We start from the raw sequence: 22,020 nt of genomic DNA, 5'->3' as shown, positions 1-22,020 counted from the left end.
GTTTCCTCGGCCTTCTCTGCCACTTTGGTGGTACTGCGGGTGGCTCTCTGCTCTTCAATGATAGCTGTATTTGCAACTTCTGTATTAATATTGCTATTATTGAGAAAGCTGTGTGGTAAATGCATGGTGTTGTACCATATCTTGGCAGTAAAAGTGGCTCTCTTTCAAAATTACAGTAATATATTGGCCATTTCAGACTTTAATAAGATAGGGAAGTCAGAGATGGTGACAGGAAAATGATTGGAAGAGAGACACTGGGAAGAATCAGGAAATTACCTCATGTTGGTCCCCGGTGTAATGGTGCAACCTCTTAGCCCACTGAGTCACGGTGTCCCCAGGTAAATGTGGCAGTCATGAAGATACGTAAATGAAATTGTATTTCATATTTAAAATAGCGCAGGCTCATCAGATTCGAAAACAATTTTACGGACATGTGTTGCTGAAAACAGAACATTGAACTACTAGAGCTATACTAAACAGTAACTGGATTTCCGCGTGTCAATATGGTGAATTAAGACTCACCGCACAGATACACCGGCCGCGACATGAGCGAGGCGAGCGGCGGAAGTAATTGACTTTGTATTGAACCGCGCGACAAAAGCGATCGGGCGACTGGCGGCGATTCGCACGACGAGAGCGACAGTTTTTAGTTGAACTCCTGGGAATATTATGCAAACGAGCTATGACGCGGTTCGGCGACAGGCGCCACAGCCAATGGGAATGTTGGAATGCTTGCATTCTGCTTTTAACAGACATACTCTAGTCCCTTCAATCGCTCGCATCACTCTTGCTGGACAGATGCGATTGTCTGTGGCTTGAATCTCATCGCGGTCGATGAATTCCCCCGGCCATGGTGGAAGCTGAGGCAGGGCAGGGGCGTTTTGATTACGAACACTGTGTGACTAAAAACAGAACATAGAGCTAGCGCTAGCTTGATTTACACGTATCAAAATAGGTGAATGAGGAGGCAGTGCCATATACCATTACGAGCACATGGAAAGGTTCATTAAAGAGAGAGCCTGAAATAGATATGAGCTGGAACGGGGGCAAAACTGTAACCACTAAAAAGGCACATAAGCCTGAAAAAAGTCTAAAAAAAGACACATAAGCAAAGTGACGCAAGAGAGACTCTCTCTCTCTCTCTCTCTCTCTCTCTCTCTCTCTCTCTCTCTCTCTCTCTCTCTCTCTCTCTCTCTCTCCTTTTCGAGGTTTTTTTAGCATAAGATTTAGGTTTGTTTTTTCTTTACATGGTTTGATTGTGTAGTATGGTTTTGTAAAGGGTTTATTCTGATTGTTAAAATAAAGCGCTTTTAAAAATCAAATCTCTCTCTCTCTCTCTCTCTCTCTCTTTCTCTCTCTCTGTGTCATGGCCGCTCATGACACTCCTCACACTTTGCCTCTCATTAGTTCTTCTGTCGTGTCACTCTCTATCCCCTTTTCCATATCGTTGCTCCCTTAGGGTCTCTCTCTCTCTCTCTCTCTCTCTCTCTCTCTCTCTCTCTCTCTCTCTCTCTCTCTCTCCACTCCATCCCTAGTGTCCATTCTTACGTTCCTTTCCGCTCATTAAGCCCACATTAGTTGATGCGTATCAACTTGTTCCTTCATCCATCCATACTTCCTCCTTATCGTCATCCCTACTCTCTCTCTCTCTCTCTCTCTCTCTCTCTCTCTCTCTCTCTCTCTCTCTCTCTCTCTCTCTCTCTCTCTCTGTATCTTCACACTCATTTTCTCACACTCTCTATCCTCACACACACCCTCTCTCTCGTGCCCTGGGGTGTTTCGCACAGTATGGCATGGCAGACATTTTCAGGGTTCCCTTTCTGTTCCGGGTGATTCTGCATGGCTGGGTTGGGTGGCTGAGGTGCAAAGCAGTCGAGGACGTGGGCAGCCAGGCGGGCGGGCAGGCGGGCAGGGGAGTGGGCAACATGGTTGGACTGGCCACAAGGCATACAGGGCATTTGTAGTTTTCAGAGTGAGGAGTCCGCACACTTAGAATTCTTTTTGTTGTGTTTTATTTTTTCATGGCAGGATAACGTTTCGACCTCAACAGTCTTCTTCAGATTATCAGACTGTTGAGGTCGAAACGTTATCCTGCCATGAAAAAATAAAACACAACAAAAAGGATTCTAAGTGTGCGGACTCTTCACTCTGAAAACTACAGTTGACCTTCGACCTGCACCTTTCCCTGGGATGTGCACAATCCTCTCCTTCAACCATGCAGGGCATTTGCCCAGTGGACTGTTGAGGATTTAATTTTGGCCGGTTCCCCTCAATGCAGTGGTATCAGTCCTCATGCCACAATAGTCATATTTAAAATATTGATTTTGGCTGTTGCAGTCAAAATAGCTCGTAATAGATTACTAAAACAGTTTTTTCAGAAGCTTGATTGTCTATCTCAATGCCTGGCGGACCGGTCTTAACTCAAAATGCCTGGCCTGCTTTTTCATCCCAGTCCAGCATAGGCGGGCAGGAAGTCAGGCGGACAGGCAGTCAGACGGGCAGTCAGGCGGGCCCGCGTTGGAGATTTCACGCTCCTTTCATGCCCAGGGCAGCCTGAAACCCATCTCTATAGTGATGGGCCAATTCACCACCTCTGGCTACCACTCTCTCTGTTTATCTCTCCTTCTCACTCACTCTGACACTCATACATTCTCTCTATTCCATCTCTCTCTCTCTCTCTCTCTCTCTCTCTCTCTCTCTCTCTCTCTCTCTCTCTCTCTCTCTCTCTCTCTCTCACATCACTCATTTCCTCCATCTCTGGCTGTATCTCTCTTTCACTCTATCACTATGATCTCTGTCTCTCTCTTTATATTTGCTGTTTTTTGTTTATCTTTTATCTTTATCTTTTTGTTTATCTTCACCCTATCATGACTAGAGCTTTACTTCTCTGTGTGTGTTGGTGCGTGCGTGTGTGCGTCTATGACAAAGAGGTTTTTTTTGTGTTGTGTGTGTGAGCCATATCTTGTGGTGAAGTCACCTGTCAGAGCCTCTCTTGTTTTGGGGGTCAGCGGCTGGCATATACGATATACTCTTTCTTTCTTTCTTTCTTTCTTTCTTTCTTTCTTTCTTTCTTTCTTTCTTTCTTTCTTTCTTTCTTTCTTTCTTTCTTTCTTTCTTTCTGTCTATTTGTCCCTATTTCATACACACACACACACACACACACACACACACACACACACACACACACACACACACACACACACACACACACACACACACACACACACACACAGACCTGAATGTCCAGACCAACCAGACGGTGTATTATGCCTTGCAGGAATATTGCACCCTATAGCCTTCTCCTGGGCTTCAAAAGATACGGCCGCGGGCAGACAGGCAGTAAATAAGACATGGATGCATGTAGCTGACAGAACGCCTAATGAAAGAAGAGAAGAAGGCATGAGACCGGAGAGAGAGAGAGTTTCTCTAGCTGCCTAGGATCAGAGGCTAGACAGCAACACAGATGTATATATTGTAGGCCTACATACTGTAGATAGCCTACATGCAAACATACATGCCAAGAAAGATAAGGAGATGGGCAGAGAGAGAGAGAGAGAGAGAGAGAGAGAGAGAGAGAGAGAGAGATTCTCTAGCTGCCTAGGATCAGAGGCTAAATCCCTGTGCGCCACAGACTACATTAGAGGGGATTGCTGCTGCTAATGCACACAACAGCACACCTCATCAAGGCCGCTCCCACAGTCACGCTCCAGCTGTTTAAGAAACAAGAAAGTAAGAAAGAAAGAAAGAAAAACACGGACGGACACTCACGCATGCGCGCACACACACACACACACACACACACACACACACACACACACACACACACACACACACACACACACACACACACACACACACACACACACATTCTTAATCTGGACTTTCGTTGGAGACTTCACACAGAATGACAGAAAGAAAGAAAGAAAGAAAGAAAGAAAGAAAGAAAGAAAGAAAGAAAGAAAGAAAGAAAGAAAGAAAGAAAGAAAGAAAGAAAGAAAGAAAGAAAGAAAGAAAGATACACAGAGAGGCAGACGCTCAATGAAAGATGAAACAGCAAAAGACACACGCACACAAAAAAAGAAACACATAAAAACCCCATGCAGGCCGTCACACATACTGATGTGTAAAGTTTTAGTTGGGTGACTGTTCTTTGTATTGTGTCTGAGTGTTTAGTAAAGTATAAGCCGCAGTAATCCTACTTTAATAACATTTGCATAAATGGATTTATTTGACTGGCTTTTTTGCTTTGTGCGTGCGTGTGTTTGTGTGTGTGTTTTGTGTGTGTGTGTGAGTGTGTGGAGAGAGAGAGAGAGAGAGAGAGAGAGAGAGAGAGAGAGAGAGAGAGAGAGGCAGAGACAGACACAGACACAGACACAGACACAGACACAGACACAGACACAGACACAGACACAGACACAGACAGAGACAGAGAGAGAGTTAAGTTTATTTATTCTTGAGAGAGAGAGAGAGAGAGAGAGAGAGAGAGAGAGAGAGAGAGAGAGAGAGAGAGAGATGTTTCTGTTGGGCGGTGGTAGAAAACACAAAAGAAAAGGGGAAAGGCGACTGACTTTTATTCGCAATAGACAAAGAAAAGTGCCGCATACACACATTCACTAACTCCAAAACCAACTGATGGAAATCAGAGATAGGATCTGTCGGCGCTACTGTAAGCTCGTGGGCTTTCTTGAATAACCACTGCATTTTTAATCAAATGAATTTATTTAAATCATGTCAAACACCTGCTAAAGATCCTTGAGATTGAAGTACTACATTTTTAATTACTTTCTAGCAGTTCTGAATACAGTAATTGGGATCTTACTGCTTATCATCTTTACTTTCAGGGCTGTAGGAACACCCTTTTGCGATTTTCACATGTTTGCAGTGTTTCTGAGTATTACTCACACATTTCCACATCATTTTTTTCTCAATGTGTGCAGTAGCTAGATTGACATTATTGGCATAGCTTAGCACAATCACTGGAAGTAATGGTGCCATTAGCATCAACCCACAAGTGATCACCGGAAGGAATTAAATTGCCTGTTGCACTCTGATGAATTCAAGCACATTTGATGACTTTTTATAATATGTACCATAGACTTCCATTGCTACATTAAATATGGCTATACAGTCAAACCAGGGATTGCAAACACATAGAGAAATATATCCTATGTATTCTCATATTCTAACTTTAATAATGTGGTGGCTTAACTACAGATTTCCTGAAATAAGGTGGACCGTGCCTTTAAAGTGGCCTCAGTGTATCAATATTTTCTGAATTCTGTTGTAATATGATGGCATGTGCACAGTAGCTTACTCCCGTCCTTTTCCATATTGTCACCCCATTTTGGACCCAGTCACCCCCCTCGCCTTTCTTACATGTATTGGTAACACTTTATAATAAGTACCCCTTTTTAGGCATTACTTAAGGGTTAGTTAAGCCTTATTTTACCATTAGTTAACCCTTAGTGAATCACGAGCTAATCATTATGTAAGCATTATTTCTCATTTCCTAACTATTATCTATTACCGTTAGTAAATGGTTAGTGTGTGCTGATATAACGGTTCGCTAAGCAAAGTTAAGCCTTAAATAAGCCTTATTTTAACAATAGTTAACCCTTAGTAAATAACGAGTTAGTCGTTATGTATGTGTTATTCCTCATTTCTTAACTATTATCTACTACCATTAGTAAATGGTTAGTGTGTGCTGATGTAACGGTTCGCTAAGCAAAGTTAAACCTTAGTTAAGCCTTATTTTTAACATTAATTAACCCTTAGTGAATCACGAGTAAGTCGTTATGTATGTGTTATTTCTCATTTCTTAACCATTAACTAATACCGTTAGTAAATGGTTAGTGTGTGCTGATGTAACTACTCGCTAAACAAAATTAAGCATTAGTTAACCCTTAGTGAATCACGAGTCAGTCATTATGTATTTCTGTGAAATTATTAAGTACTGTTAATTAATCATTCGTCTATGGTGATTTAACTTTCTGATAAGCATTAGTAAACCATCATTAAAATGTCTGATAACCCACCTTTATTTATGAAAAAAACATTATCTCTTTGTTGTCTCCTACCACCTAACCATTAACAAGTACTATTAGGCATGTATGGTAACGGTTTGTAAACTCTTGCTTTAGCATCAGTGAAGTCTTATTTAACCCTTTTGTAATGGTTAGTGTGTGATGACTGGTAGCATGGCAAACAGTAGGCCTAGGCCTAAGTTGAGGCTCATGTGACTGCCCCTCATGGATGTTTCTGAACATTAACAAATGACTTGTTAAGCATTGCTTATGCATTATCAAGGAATTACGAACCATTACTTAAGTATATCTGGGGAACTGATCTAAAGTGAAAACCTGTTATGGCTTTACAACACATTAACGAATGCTTAACGCATTGCTTATGCATTACCAAGAAGTTTCAACGCAATAATAACGCATATCTGGGGAACTTTTTAAGTGAAAACCTATCCATACTTTCCAAAACATTAACAAATGACTTGATAAGCATTGCTTGTGCACTATCAAGGATGTATAACCCATTACTTAAGTATATCTGGGGAACTGTTCTAAAGTGAAAACCTTTCCATGCTTTCCGAAACGTTAACAAATGACTTGATAAGCATTGCGAGAGCATTATCAAGAAGTTTCAACGCATTAATAACTCATATCTGGGGAACTTTTTCTGTGAAAATCTTTCCATGCTTTCCAAAACATTAACAAATGACTTGATAAACGTTGCTTATGCATTATCAAGGAGTTACAACTCATTACTTAAGTATATCTGGGGAACTGATATAAAGTGAACACATTTCCATGCTTTCCAAAACGTTAACAAATGACTTGATAAGCATTGCTTATGCATTATCGAGAAGTTTCAACACATTACTAACGCATATCTGGGGAACTTTTTCAGTGAAAATCTTTCCATGCTATCCAAAACATTAACAAATGACTTCATAATCATTGCTTATGCTTTTATCAAGGATTTTAAACCCATTAGGCCTACTTAAGTAGGCCTATATCTGGGGAACTTCTCTGAAGTGAAAACCTTTCCATGCTTTCCAAAACATTAACAAATGACTCGATAAGCATTGCTTATGCATTATCAAGGAGTTACAACTCATTACTTAAGTATATCTGGGGAACTGATCTAAAGTGAAAACCTTTCCATGGTTTACAAAGCGTTAACAAATGATTTGTTAGGCATTGCTTATGCATTAACAAGAAGTTACAACTCACTACTTGCGCATATCTGGGGAACTTTTAAATTGAAAACATTTCCATGCTTTCCAAAACGTTAACAAATGACTTGTTAAGTGTTGCTTACGCATTATCAAGGAGTTACAACTCATTACTTAAGTATATCTGGGGAACTGATCTAAAGTGAAAACCTTTCCATGCTTTACAAAACGTTAACAAATGATTTGTTAGGCATTTCTTATGCATTATCAAGAAGTTACAACTCACTACTTGCGCATATCTGGGGAACTTTTGAAGTGAAAACCTTTCCATGCTTTCCAAAACGTTAACAAATGACTTGTTAAGCATTGCTTATGCATTATCAAGGAGTTACAACTCATTACTTAAGTATATCTGGGGAACTGATCTAAAGTGAAAACCTTTCCATGCTTTACAAAACGTTAACAAATGATTTGTTAGGCATTGCTTATGCATTAACAAGAAGTTACAACTCACTACTTGCGCATATCTGGGGAACTTTTAAAGTGAAAACCTTTCCATGCTTTCCAAAACGTTAACAAATTACTTGTTAAGCATTGCTTATGCATTATCAAGGAGTTACAACTCATTACTTAAGTATATCTGGGGAACTGATCTAAAGTGAAAACCTTTCCATGCTTTACAAAACGTTAACAAATTATTTGTTAGGCATTGCTTATGCATTAACAAGAAGTTACAACTCACTACTTGCGCATATCTGGGGAACTTTTAAAGTGAAAACCTTTCCATGCTTTCCAAAACGTTAACAAATTACTTGTTAAGCATTGCTTATGCATTATCAAGGAGTTACAACTCATTACTTAAGTATATCTGGGGAACTGATCTAAAGTGAAAACCTTTCCATGTTTTACCAAACGTCAACAAATGATTTGTTAGGCATTGCTTATGCATTAACAAGAAGTAACAACTCACTACTTGCGCATATCTGGGGAACTTTTAAAGTGAAAACCTTTCCATGCTTTCCAAAACGTTAACAAATGACTTGTTAAGCATTGCTTATGCATTATCAAGGAGTTACAACTCATTACTTAAGTATATCTGGGGAACTGATCTAAAGTGAAAACCTTTCCATGTTTTACCAAACGTTAACAAATGATTTGTTAGGCATTGCTTATGCATTAACAAGAAGTTACAACTCACTACTTGCGCATATCTGGGGAACTTTTAAAGTGAAAACCTTTCCATGCTTTCCAAAACGTTAACAAATGACTTGATAAGCATTGCTTATGATGAAATAACACATACATAACGACTTACTCGTGATTCACTAAGGGTTAATTAATGTTAAAAATAAGGCTTAAATAAGGTTTAACTTTGCTTAGCGAACCGTTACATCAGCACACACTAACCATTTACTAATGGTAGTAGATAATAGTTAAGAACTGAGGAATAACACATACATAACGACTAACTCGTTATTTACTAAGGGTTAACTATTGTTAAAATAAGGCTTATTTAAGGCTTAACTTTGCTTAGCGAACCGTTATAGTAGCACACACTAACCATTTACTAACGGTAGTAGATAATAGTTAGGAAATGAGAAATAATGCTTACATAATGATTAACTCGTGATTCAGTAAGGGTTAACTAATGGTAAACTAAGGCTTAACTAACCCTTTAGTAATGCCTAAAAAGGGGTACTTATTATAAAGTGTTACCCATGTATTTCCTATGGGGCACCTAAGTCACGCCCTCTACTTCTTGGTTCATGGGGCAATAAGTTGCAAAAAATTGAATGGAAGTGAACGAGGCGAGTCGTGGTGGATTTGTGGTGCATAGGTGGAGGTCCAAGGTTTGGATTGGTGTCGAAAAACCACTCATTTTGACTCCCCATGCCCCATGAACCAGGAAGTAGAGGGCGTGACTTAGGTGCCCCATTGGAAGTAGGAAATCATTAGCCAGGCTGTGCCCTCCTAGTGGCGCAACATCTTTGGCGCTGCTTCTAGTCAGGCAAAGAGCAATGTAAATATCGTTTCTGATCTCCCGAAAAATCGTGAACTCCACTTTGTCAGGAAGCAAAAAACCAGTAGCAAACCAAAGGAGGCGGGTCAACCATGCCGTTTGGGAAATGTAAATAGTCTCAAAAGATTTGAAAGTCGATGATAATCAGGCTAGGAAACCATCATTTGCACATTGTTAATTCACAACACTTACTCAGCACAGAGCATGTAATGCATATTACAACACCACAGTATGGTACTTCACATACACAGTAACATGTTATGAACACTCATACATTCTGTGAGTTTGACCAAGCATAGTCATGGCTGACACCTGTCTCTGATGACATTTTCTTTTTTTATTGATCAAATAATTCATGTACATTGCCAGCATCATGTAGTATTTATCTTCCTTGAATGATTCACTTTCCGTCAAAATGCCATTAGGCCGAGTGGTGATCTTTTCTTTAATGTCGCTGCAAATTAAGTTAAGTAATTAAACCCGCATCTGGAAATGTCATCGCTTTACAGGGCATTCCCAGAAATGTGAAAACTCCGTCATCTATAAATCATGAGCAATAGGTAAGCAGTTAGGGTGTCAGACTTGTAGCCCAAAGGTTGGTTGTTCTAGTAATTAACCAGTGCTCTTTCACATCTTCCTCCATGACTGAGGTATCCTGAGCATGGTACCATCCCGACACATTGCTCCCTTTTGGGTGCCATTGGGGGCTACTCCCATGCATGGGTGAGGCATAAATGCAATTTTGTTATGAGCAGTGTTCACTTGTGAGCATTGGAGTGCTGTGTCACAATGACAATGGGAGTTTGTAGTTTCCCAATTGGGCTTTCACATGAGTCAGATAGCTCGTCAGCACAAGAAATGGTTAATACGTACATGTTTTCACTTCATTTTCTCCAGCAGAGATTAACGGACTGAAGGTTGATGCCATGTTATGCTCACCGTGATACCCAAGCTGTCCGGATGAAGAAACTGAAAAAAAAAAAAACATTCATGGCTATGCGATATTTATATACAGCATTTTATGTACTATACTCTACAATAAATCAGGAAATGTATTAAGCACTCCTATACCTATTTATACCTATTCCATGTGCCGTGTATGAATGTTGCAGTATATGGAATGTGTATGTGTGCCTTAATTGTATGCGAGGAAAATTGTGCCACGCATTATGTGCCATTTAACAGGGGTTCCCAACCACCTCCAACTTGGGGCCCACTTGGAAATTTTCACAAATGTTCAGGGCCCATCACTGACCCAAAAAAACAATACAACTGTAAATATAAAGTAGCCTACATTCAACAGCAGTACACACAAATATTATTTAGATTTTAGAAAAGGATCATTCCATTGTCCACTTGGAATACCTTGGTCCTCAGTTTGACAATCACCGTCATCTAAGAATTGTACAGTCCATATATGAGCAATTTTGTAAGTTTTGTGTAGCCTACATATTGTCCATATGGAAGGGCATTCCAAGAAATGTGACAAGTCATCCATCCATGAAAGATGAGTCAGTCAGCTCGTCAGCACTGGACATGGGAAATAGATGTTTATCTGGTGATCCTTTTCTTCAGCAGAGAGGAGAAGAGTGGCCTGGAGGTTGATGCCACATTTGTTGTTGATGCGCTTACTGTTATAACCAAGCTGTTCTGATGTAGGAAGTAAAAAAATCCTCTAAATAACATCTGATGGCCAATCATTGGCAGAGATGATCACCACCGCTATGCACAAATAACTCAGCATAAACAACACTCATTACCATGAAACATAACATCACTCATTTAAATGAAGCATAACTCATTTGAATTAAACACAAGTCACTTAATGTCAAAGTAGAAGTCAGTTTCTTTGGTCATTAATGCGACCACAATGAAATTCATCCTCAGTGGGAATGTGACAGTAACTAAAACTTAGACCGTAATTGCAAGCCTCGTCATTCTGTAAGCCATGGTTTCCCAAACTGGGGTGCGTGCACCCCTGGCGGTGCGTGAGCTGAATAGAGCAATGGTGGATATGTGAGTTTTTATCCAGCATTATTATATGGTGTGACGTCATCGGTCGAATGCTCCATTCATTTCAATGGGGCTCCCCAACGTTCGCACGTCTGTTATGTAAGGGTTAACGTTCGGCGAGAAGGTCGCTACCGTGGAATAGCAGCACGACAGAGAGAATCTTTAGACCCCGACGCGGAGCGAATGTCCCCGCCATGTGTGAATCATTTAAGTATATCCATATAATAAGCGGGTTAACGTTCGGCGAGTCGGTCGCTTTGTGGAATAGCAGCACTTCAGAGAGAACAAGACCCCTCCGCTTCGCGTCGGGGTCTAAAGATTCTCTCTGTCGTGCTGCTATTCCACGGTAGCGACCTTCTCGCCGAACGTTAACCCTTACTTAATGAGCATTAAGTAGTTTTTAATTGGATGGTAAATTGTATGCTGGAAAGGTCCATCTGAAGTGTAGTTTAACTCCTAGACTATTGGAAAAGAGGATTCCCCAAAACAACAGTGCATAATGTTCAGTGAATGCGCAGTGAATCCATACATGCATGGCCATCACCACACCAAAATATTCGCGAACCACTTTGAAATGTACAAGGGGGTGCGCAGGGAAAAAAGTTTGAGAACCCCTGCTGTAAGCTCAGCAAACCTTAGCACAACACAGATGTGATATAGGCTGAATTCCATTACACCCCTTAGCCCCCTTCCCCTCCGTTTTGCGTGTTCACGTGAAGGGCTAGGGCCATCCCCAATTCACGTTCAGAAAGAGGGTAAGGGGTAAAGGAAAATTCTTTCTACCCCTTCAAACAGAGATTATCCGAAGGCACACTTCAGACGGAGGGGTACGACCGAATTCCCTGAATGCATTGCGAATACCTTTTAAAAATGGTGGCATCAAGAAAAGAACAAAAATATAAATATTTTCGCCGTAATTTGCGGCTTTACAGTTGCAATAGTTGTTGCATTGTTCTAAGACTAACATTGTCCCAATGTGTCATGGTCATTGTCTCCGTGAAACGCACATGAAAAAAATCGCTATTAACGTCAGCCTAATGCATGGAATTAGTGACAGCTGTGAGTGTCATTCCGTGATTGTTGAAGGGGTGTCTCGATTCGTAGGGGTTGCGTTTCAAGCCCTACACCTTGAAAGCACGAGGGGCAAAGGGAAGGCGTAGGGGTAGGGGTAGAAATGAGTACAGTCAATCTAGCTCTAAAAAGGCCCAAACCTGGGACAAATTGCAATAGTAATGGTTCCTACTTTTAAGTGATCCTTAAACCCCCTTGTATCACATATTAAAAATCTACAGCTTTATATTTAGTGGAACATACTTTTTTTCAAGGTCAAAGTTGGCAGATTTCCCATTCATTTCTCCATAGGGAGACAATATAGGAGATACAAGGTGAATAGGGTAACATTTTAAACTATAACAAATTAATTTGAAACTTTCACAGTTGGTAACTCACATTCAGACAAACAATTTTTGTATTGCAAGTTTTCTGAAATATGATGATGAAATATGCAAATGAGGTCATATGTACTGAAATATGTGATAAAATCTGTGGTAACAGACCAAGCATAAAACAAATTGCAATAGTAATGGTTCATACATTATATTGATCCTTCAACCCCTCTGCATCACATATTAAAAATCTACTTTCATCAATTCAGTGGAACATACTTTCCCCAAGGTCAAAAGTATCCGATTTTACCCACTGAATGTCAAAATGCATTGGAAGTCTGCTACTTCTGACCTTCAAAAAAGTATGTTCCACTAGTGATGAAGATAGATTTTTTTTATATGTGATGTAGGGTGGATTAAGTATCAATAAAAAGTGTGAATCATTACTTTTGCAATTTGTTTTATGTTTTGCCCGTTGTTGCATAATTTATCACATATTTAAGTAGATGTGATCTCATTTGCATATTTAATCATCATATTTCAGACAACTTGCAATACAAAAATTATTTGTCTTTGCTTGAGTAAATTACTGTGAAAGTTTCAAATTGATATCTCATGATTGTTTAAAATTTTAGCCTATTCCCCAAGTATCTCCTTTTGTCTACCTATGGAAAAATGAATGGGAAATCTCCAAATTTGACCTTTGAATTTGTATGTTCCACTAAATATCAAGCTGTAGATTCGTAATATGTTATTTAAACATACCTAGGGATTACAAAAAACTTGGAATGACTACTATTGCAATTTCAAACGCTAGATTGACTGGCCTATAATGGGACTCGGCCATAGACTCATCCTTGAGGTTGTGCGATTAGGACAAGCAAAGAGACAGCTCTTCTGTGCCAAAACCTGTTGCAATGTTGAACAATTTTGGAAGCATTGCAATGTTAACAAAAAAATACTTCAAAGGTGCACTGTTTAATATTTTTAGCAGTTTATTTCCAGAATTCATGCTGTCCCTTCCCAAATTTTACTTTTCTCACGAATACTGACCACCACCATCAAATTCTAAGTGTTCATTATGACTGGGAAAATAGGCGAGTACATCTATGCAAAAAAAAGACCTAACCCCAAAAAAATTGATACAAAAGGTTTTTCAACTGATTTTGTTACCCCTAAGTGTCCTTAATAACATACTAAAAATCTAGGAAAATCTGACTTCAGGAAAGGTGTCATTTTCAAGATCAAAGTTTTTAAAAATAAAGGTTACTACATGATAATTACATTGGCATGAACTAACATGTTTTCAGGATCTGTTTGTTTGGAGTGCTGTTTGGGTGGATAAAGACACTACTGCTATGATAATATCCATGTGCTGTTTGTCAGGGCACATCATCAGTGATGAATCATGGTGTCACTAGGTATTTTGGGTCTTCCAGCAGCTGAACTGAATAGACAGGAGCCACTAAATGTTTAAGTAGAGGGCAAGGTGAAACGGTTGGTACTGGAGACAGACAATGTCCTGAAAGGACATAGGGCTTTAGCATAGCTTTCAGGTAAGCCAGAGTAGGGCCTGTTGTAGCGTCATAGGCAAGGGTCATGGCCTTGTATTCAATTAGGGCATGAGAAAGAGGACATGACTGGGAAACTGAGGCTATGTGGTCAGAGAATGATAGATGGTCATCAACAATGACACCTAGATTTCTTGTGGCCTTATTTGAGGCAACAGTAGCAGAATCCATATTGAGCTCGATATCATGGCAACCTAAATCTTTGGCTGGGATCACCAGCAGTGCATTGGGCGAGGCTCAACTGAAGGTTGCATTCCTTCATACTTGTGGATAGTTCAGAGAGGCAAGCGGAAATGTGTGTGACCGTGGAGTCATCTGGCACAAAGTAACTGTGCTTCATCGGTGTAACAGTAGAATGAGAAGCTGTGAGAACAGATAACATGGCCCAGTGATGTGGTGTACATGGCAAATAGGAGTCCCAGCACCAGCCCTTAGGACACCTCTGTGGAGAGGCTATGATTTGAGGACAGCTGACCTTGCCCTTGATACATGCTAACAATGATACCACCAGACTCAAAGAATGTCTGGAAGAACTTGAGACACATAAAAATCTAAGAGAGATGTTAAATAATCATGTTTTGAAAAAAAAATGCTAGCTGGTGTGTCTGCACAAAGATTTTTAGATTTACTACAAAACAAAAAGAGATGTCCATAATCTCTTCTGAAGATATCTTCTGGCTTACTAGAAACAAAATAAAAGAGTAATTTTGAGCTTGGCTTTTTCAGATTTTGAGGTTTTGCATTTTGAAATGTAATGCATATTTAATTAGATATAGTCCAATTACCATATTAAAACATAACATTTCAGAAAACTTGCAATACATTTTTTTCTCACAAATATGTGAGTAATCACCGGATTAAGTTTCATGGTGATATCGGCAAGCTAAATTTTTTGGCCTATTCACCTGGAGTGTCTCTTGACCCTTATAATAAGCCTATGGCAGCCATGTTGAAAAAAACTCATTTCCCAAAGTCAGATTTTACTAGATTTTTAGTATGTCATTTAGCAGGTCCAATAGTAATAGAATCCATAAAAAAACCTTTTGTATCAATTTTTTTGGGGTTAAACCCTAAATGTACTCGCCTAAAATTGTAGTTTTCATGCATGAAATGGGGGATCTTTTCCATTTTCCGCCATTTTGAATGACCAGAAATAGACATTTTTAACTGCAATTCTTACTGTAGTTTAGTCATACTAGTATATTTTAGTTTACTACTTCGTAAATATTCATGAAAAGATGAAATTTGGCAATAGACAGCACTCTTGAGCAATAAGCAGCATAGTTGCAATACCAACTCTAGCCACCATCCTACACAGTGCACCTTTAAACAACCCAAAATGTGGGTTAATTGAAAAGCAGGGCCATCACCTTCAGAATAAAGTGCGTTCTCAGCTGTCAGATCTATATGTCTATGAAATATGGATTTGGTGAGAGAGAACGCGGAGAACCTGCATGATCAGGGCTTTCCACTTTAGTCAGTCAGTCTGGTGGGCGGTCAGATCTAATCTCCATCATTGCCCAGGAGCGATGGACGGACGGGGCTTCATGAAATATCAATGTGCGCTCGCTGTCTCTCACCCTACCGTACCCTGCCTGTCTCCCAACATCCCTGAGCTGAGACCCCGAGACCACTAACATCATCTCACCAGCATCGCACCACCAACACTTTGCTGCTTTCTCTCCCCAAACTGAGAGCCTGAGACCACTAACCCCAACTCTTTCGGTGTTGAATTAACATTTAGAGTCTCCCAATCTCCCTGAGCTGGGGGTCTGAGACCATTAACACTATCTCCACAGCATCACACTGCCAACACTTTACTGCCCCCCCCCCTCACACACACACACACCACCACCACCACCCCGCAACACTAGTACCGTAGTAGTAAAAGTTTGCAAGGTTCTCTACTCAATGTCAAGAGTGCACACGAGAACTAAATCTAAATCCCCTCACTACACAGTAAAAAAAACAGTGCTAATTCAACACTTCTGAGAACATACTATGTTCCCAGTTGATAGTGTTAAATCAACTCTTTGGGTGTTGAATTAACATTTAGAGTCTCCCAATCTCCCTGAGCTGGGGATCTGAGACCATTAACACATCTCTCCAGCATCACACTGCCAACACTTTAGTGCTTTTTCACCTGAGAAACTGAGGAAGACCACTACTACAACACTTCCCTCTTTTCCCTTTTTTCGTGCTCCCTGAAAAGTTTGCAGCATTCTCTCCTCAAGGCCAAAAGTACACATGAGACCATCTAAGGTGCTGTTTCCACGTAGCAGGATATTTTTTTAGCAGGGTATTTTTTTCTCCTGCTACGTGGAAACGCAACATGTGGATAAAAAAAATCCTCCATTGTAAGAAATGCGTTTCAGACCCCTAAACACGATATTTTTTTCTCCTGCTATTTTTTTCTCCTGCACCTGTATTTTTAAATATCTGCTACGTGGAAACGGAAGGCCAAAACCAATGCAAAACCAATACAAGCAGGAGAAAAAAATATCCACATATAAAAATATCCTGCTACGTGGAAACGGCACCTAAAACAGGGGTTCCCAACCTATTCTAACTTAAGGCCCACTTCCAATGTTCACAACAGTTAGGGGGCCCACCTCTGACCCAATAAACAATACAACTCAAATAAATAGTCAAGAGCGACACACAGACAATATTTTTCTGATTGAAAAAAAAAAAATTCAGGGCCCACTTGTGATACTTTCAAGGCCTGATCTAAACCCACCAGTAAAAGGGCTCAGTGTTGCCAATTTAGCGACTTTGTCACTATGTTTAGTAACGTTTTGACGTCCCTGGCAACTAAAAACCTCATCTAGCGACTTTGGTGACTTTTTGGTGCATCTAGCGTTTTTAAAGCATGCATTTTCAATGACAAAATCATTGTTTATCAACATAATTGTAACGCTGCGCCACCGTCAAAAGTGTTTCCCACGGTTAAACAGGGCTGCAGATTAGCTCTGATCTCCAAACAGTTGCTAGCACCGCTAGCACTGCTAGCACCATTTGTACTGTGAACGAAGGCATGTGGGCATGTTTTGAAGGGATCAGCGTTCTGTGCGTGATGCTGTGACGTCATATGTAACGTCATGACGTCATTTAGCGACTTTTCAGCGAGCCAATAGCGACTTTGGCTGATTTTTTTTGCAACACTGTAAGGGCTGATAAGGGGGAGGTTAGTAGAAAGCTGAGCTGGAGACAGGTGTATTTGCAGTTTATTTGGCAAGGACAACAATGCAGTGCACATTATTACAAACATGACATGACAAGGCCATGACAAAAACTTGCAGATGTGAATACACAAAAGCTTTATAGCCAGATGGCTACTTTGTAAGTTGATGCAGTCAAGGAAACAGAAGTTGTTGAGGCAGAGGGAACAAAACAAGAATTACAGCAGATACGTGGTGTGCAGGGCCATAACCAGACATTTTTTTATTTAAGTATTGGACAGGAAATGGTTGGGAGAGAGAGATAGGGCAGGGCCGGGAAATGACCCCAGCCGGACTCGCACCGCGGTCCCCGTGGGCATGCAAGCCCAATTGTGGCGGGCGTAGAGCACTGCACCACAGTGTCCCCAATTAAACATTTTCAAATACTGAGATCAAATACTGCGTGCTGTACTGCATACTGTGCATTTAGAATGCTTCACACTTTTCAGTTTGTTTTCATTAATGACTGTCATGAGGATAAATGGGGGTGGTGTATACAAATTGAATTCATAATTGCTCATCATAGATCGATTTTCATCATAGATAAATTTTACTTTAAAAAAAAAAAAAAACTAGGACATGAGAGAGTGTGTGTTTGTGTGTGTGCGTGCATGCGTGGATTTGTGTGTGTGTGTGTGTGTGTGCGTGCATGCAGTCTTTGTGTGTGTGTGTCTGTGTGAGCGTGTGTGTGTGTGTGTGCGCGTGTGTGGCCACATGCCTGTGTGTCATCTGCATGGAGTCAGTGAGGCTTGAAATGACAGACAGAACTACCTTGCTGCCCATTTTCAACACTTTCAAAAATGCACACCTGCTTATCGAGGTCACATCAGGATAGACTATTAGGACCTGTCCTGGAGAGAGAGAGAGAGAGAGGGGGGGAGAGAGAGAGAGAGAGAGAGAGAGAGAGAGAGAGAACCAAAGAGGCACAGAGACAGAGACAGAGAAAGAAATTGACTTTGAGCTGAACTCTGCTCTAGGGCACTTTCCTCTGCCATTGTGTCTGAGTCGGTAAATATCCCTGAGATACTGACAGCTTTATGTATTTCGACCCATAGGCAGTCAGTGTCATCAAGCTGCATCAACAAAGCCTTGATTTTAAGTCCACTGGAAGAAGTCAGAATAACACCTCCTGGGTCTTACACACCAAGGCGGTAAAGCGTCGCGGAACGGCCGCGTTTTTTACCGGCGTTGGTGAAAATACATTGAAACCTATCTGTCCTTACACACCAACCGGCGGTAGTCGGGCGTCAGCGGCGCGGGAGCCGGCTCCGCGCCGCGCTGCATTTGGAAAATAGAACTCGAGCGTATTTTTCACGCCGGCAACCGGCGGTGTCCCATTCAAATGAATGGCAAAGTAGCATGCTAGCTTTAGCTGTGGGGAGGGTTTTGAACAGGACTGGCCGCGCACGCCAACGCTGTCAGTGTGAAAGGCAGAGAAAAACACGCCGGCCAAAACTAAGCAGAAAGACCGCGTCCGTCCTGCGACCGTTCCGTTCCGCCTTGGTATGTTTTGGCCCTCCTGGGGATAGTTCGCCCTGAATGGTTAGGCTATTTGTTGAAATGTACCTGTATTTTTAAAAACCTTACAGTTTGTGAGAGTATCATTCAACATTACATGTGGTTGTTTAGACAGGTCAATTGCACACAAACATTGCAGAGACAATTCAGAAATGAGGCTTGATGTTCGAAATAGTGGCCCTTTAATTGGATGAAACAAATACGGTATGTGGCATAACATTTCGCTTCTGAACCTGAACCCTGTTGCTCGAAAGCATTGTTGCTAACCAATTAGCAACTTACTTGCTTGCAATGCAATTTCCCATTGGAAACCTAGTAAGTTGCTAACTCAGTTAGCAACGATGTTGTTGAGAAACGCACCCCTGGGATGGTCCTCTGGTAGCTGTTGGCTTAATTGGCTTGTTAGAGGAGAGGGTGCATTGTGTATTTGTTGAGGAGACGCCTGGCCACATTTAATGAGTACAGTTCGCCCTGATTATTTGTTGAAATTTATACAGCACTGTATTAGTATTATGAACACTCTAGACATACGTAAGAGTTTGTTTGAAGAGAAGCCTGGCCAAATTCAGAACAACACTAAGTTGATTTTTAAGCTTGCAAAGTCATCTAGATGCATGGTTCCATCAACTTCAAATAGTTTAAAAGCCACTTCTGAATTCACTTTCCGGTCCTCCTAAGGACTGTAACTGCACTTGGCATGGTTAGATGTGCAGACCTTGTCTCTTCATTGTTCTCTCTGAGAGGCATTGCCACTTCTAATCTGTTGGGTAGTTGAAGATGAAAAAGATGATAGTCGTGCTTTAAAGGGGTATGCCACTATTTTGGGGCTTAATACAGTTCGTTGGCCAGGGTTTATAAAGGTGGTAAAGTGTCTTATTTTTCATGTTAAGCATTGTCTTGCTTTAAGACAAGTTAAAAGAGGGAATATGTCGCTAAGCTAGTGAAAGTCAATGGATCCGTGTAGCATGCTACCATGCTGCATGGATCCATTGACTTTCACTAGCTTAGCGACATATTCCCTCTTTTAACAACCCCCTGCTACAGTATTAAGTTTGTTGTTTTTATCAGAAGTGCAAGGACAAAGCCATAATATATTACTTAAGACACTGTAATATCACAGTTAGTGGTGTCAACTATAATCGATTCGGCGATGCGATGCAATGCGGGGCATGGATGATCCAATTCAATGCGGCAAGTTCCAGAATCGATGCAGCATTTTTTTTTAAAGGTTTCAATTACTTCCGTGGATATTTCAGGAGCAAATGAATGTTGAATTAAATAAAAGCACTTCAAAGTATTGAAAACTTTGTAGACTGATACAAAAAATAGCCAATAAAATGTTGCTCAGTATCTAAGTACTTGTATTGCCTCATCATGACTGATGAAACATTTGCTTTGCTTTAAGTAGAAATGTAATGCATTGCAATGCATCGTAAAATTGTTTTTTTCAATCTCTGAGAGAACGGCTTCTTTGCCAATAGGAAGTAATGTCCTCATAGCTTCCTTATTTATGAAGTGATCCGTTCCATTCTGGCCTGTTTTAAATGTTACATGAGGTAATTTCACATCTGTGCGAGAAATATAATGGCAGCCCTTACCTCATTTTCATCGCTGCAGTGAATATTGCTATGAGCCCTCTTATGTACAGTAGGTCTCTCTCTGTCTCTCATTTTCTCTTTCATTCTCTAGATCCCTCTCTCTCTCTCTCTCTCTCTCTCTCTCTCTCTCTCTCTCTCTCTCTCCCCCCCTCTCTCTCTAGCTGTCTATCTACTGTACTTCTCTCTTTTTCTCTCTGCATCTCACTCTTCATTGTGTCTCACTCTCTCTACACATTTTCTCTCTCTCATCTCTCTCTCTTCTTTATCCTCTCTTTCTTATCATTTTCCCTTCTTCATTTTCTCCTCCTTCTTATTAACAAGTCTTTCATCCACCCATCTCTTTCCCACTGCGGACGAGCATTTTGATGCACCTTCCACACCACCGCGCTGGTGAATGCGTCGGGCTATACTGCCAGTCTGTTCTTTCTTTCTTTCTTTCTTTCTTTCTTTCTTTCTTTCTTTCTTTCTTTCTTTCTTTCTTTCTTTCTTTCTTTCTTTCTGTCTGTCTGTCTGTCTAACTGTGTACTGTACTTCTCTCTTTTTTCTCTCCATCCCTCACTCTTCATTGCGTCTCCTTCCACATTTCCATCTGTCTCTCTTTCTTATCATTTCCTTATCCCTCTCTCTTTGCCAGTACATCCCGCCGGGCATCTTGAAAAGCACCTGCTACTTCGACATGTTCTGTCTGTCTCTCTTTCTTATCATTTCCTTATCCCTCTCTCTTTGCCTCCTTTCTTTCTCTCCCAGCGCGGACGAGCGTTTTGATGCCACCTTCCACACCAACGTGCTGGTGAATGCGTCGGGCTACTGCCAGTACATACCGCCGTGCATCTTGAAAAGCACCGGCTAAATCGACATTTTCTGTCTGTTTCTCTTTCTTATCATTTCCTTATCCCTCTCTCTTTGCCTCCTTTCTTTCCCTCCCAGTGCGGACGAGCGTTTTGATGCCACCTTCCACACCAACGTGCTGGTGAATGCGTCGGGCTACTGCCAGTACATACCGCCGTGCATCTTGAAAAGCACCGGCTAAATCGACATTTTCTGTCTGTTTCTCTTTCTTATCATTTCCTTATCCCTCTCTCTTTGCCTCCTTTCTTTCCCTCCCAGTGCGGACGAGCGTTTTGATGCCACCTTCCACACCAACGTGCTGGTGAATGCGTCGGGCTACTGCCAGTACATCCCGCCGGGCATCCTGAAGAGCACCTGCTACATCGACGTACGCTGGTTCCCCTTCGACGTGCAGAAGTGCGACCTGAAGTTCGGCTCCTGGACACACAACGGCTGGCTGCTGGACCTGCAGATGCTGGCGGTGGACACGTCCACGTACATCTCTAACGGGGAATGGGACCTCGTAGGTAAGATATGTACAGTATATACATTATTCACACGTCCACGTACATCTCCAACGGGGAGTGGGACCTCGTAGGTAAGATATATACTGTATATACACACTAATCACATGTCTATGTACATCTCCAACGGGAGTGGGACCTTGTAGGTAAGACATG

At 41.1% G+C, this 22,020-nt stretch overlaps 1 protein-coding gene across 1 annotated transcript in view; it reads left to right on the top strand.

Moving 5' to 3' along the window:
- The window catches only part of LOC134439958 (neuronal acetylcholine receptor subunit alpha-7-like), a 117,251-nt gene that overhangs the window by 71,754 nt on the left and 23,477 nt on the right, over window positions 1-22,020 (top strand). The window contains exon 7 of the mRNA XM_063189886.1: window positions 21,620-21,867. Within this exon, the coding sequence (XP_063045956.1) occupies window positions 21,620-21,867 (248 nt within the window). The remainder of the gene's footprint in view (window positions 1-21,619; window positions 21,868-22,020) is intronic.

Source organism: Engraulis encrasicolus, chromosome 23 (assembly GCF_034702125.1).
Source record: "Engraulis encrasicolus isolate BLACKSEA-1 chromosome 23, IST_EnEncr_1.0, whole genome shotgun sequence".
NCBI lineage: Eukaryota > Metazoa > Chordata > Actinopteri > Clupeiformes > Engraulidae > Engraulis > Engraulis encrasicolus.
Note: the sequence above shows the minus strand (reverse complement) of the source record. Positions and strands in the feature narration are given on the sequence as shown.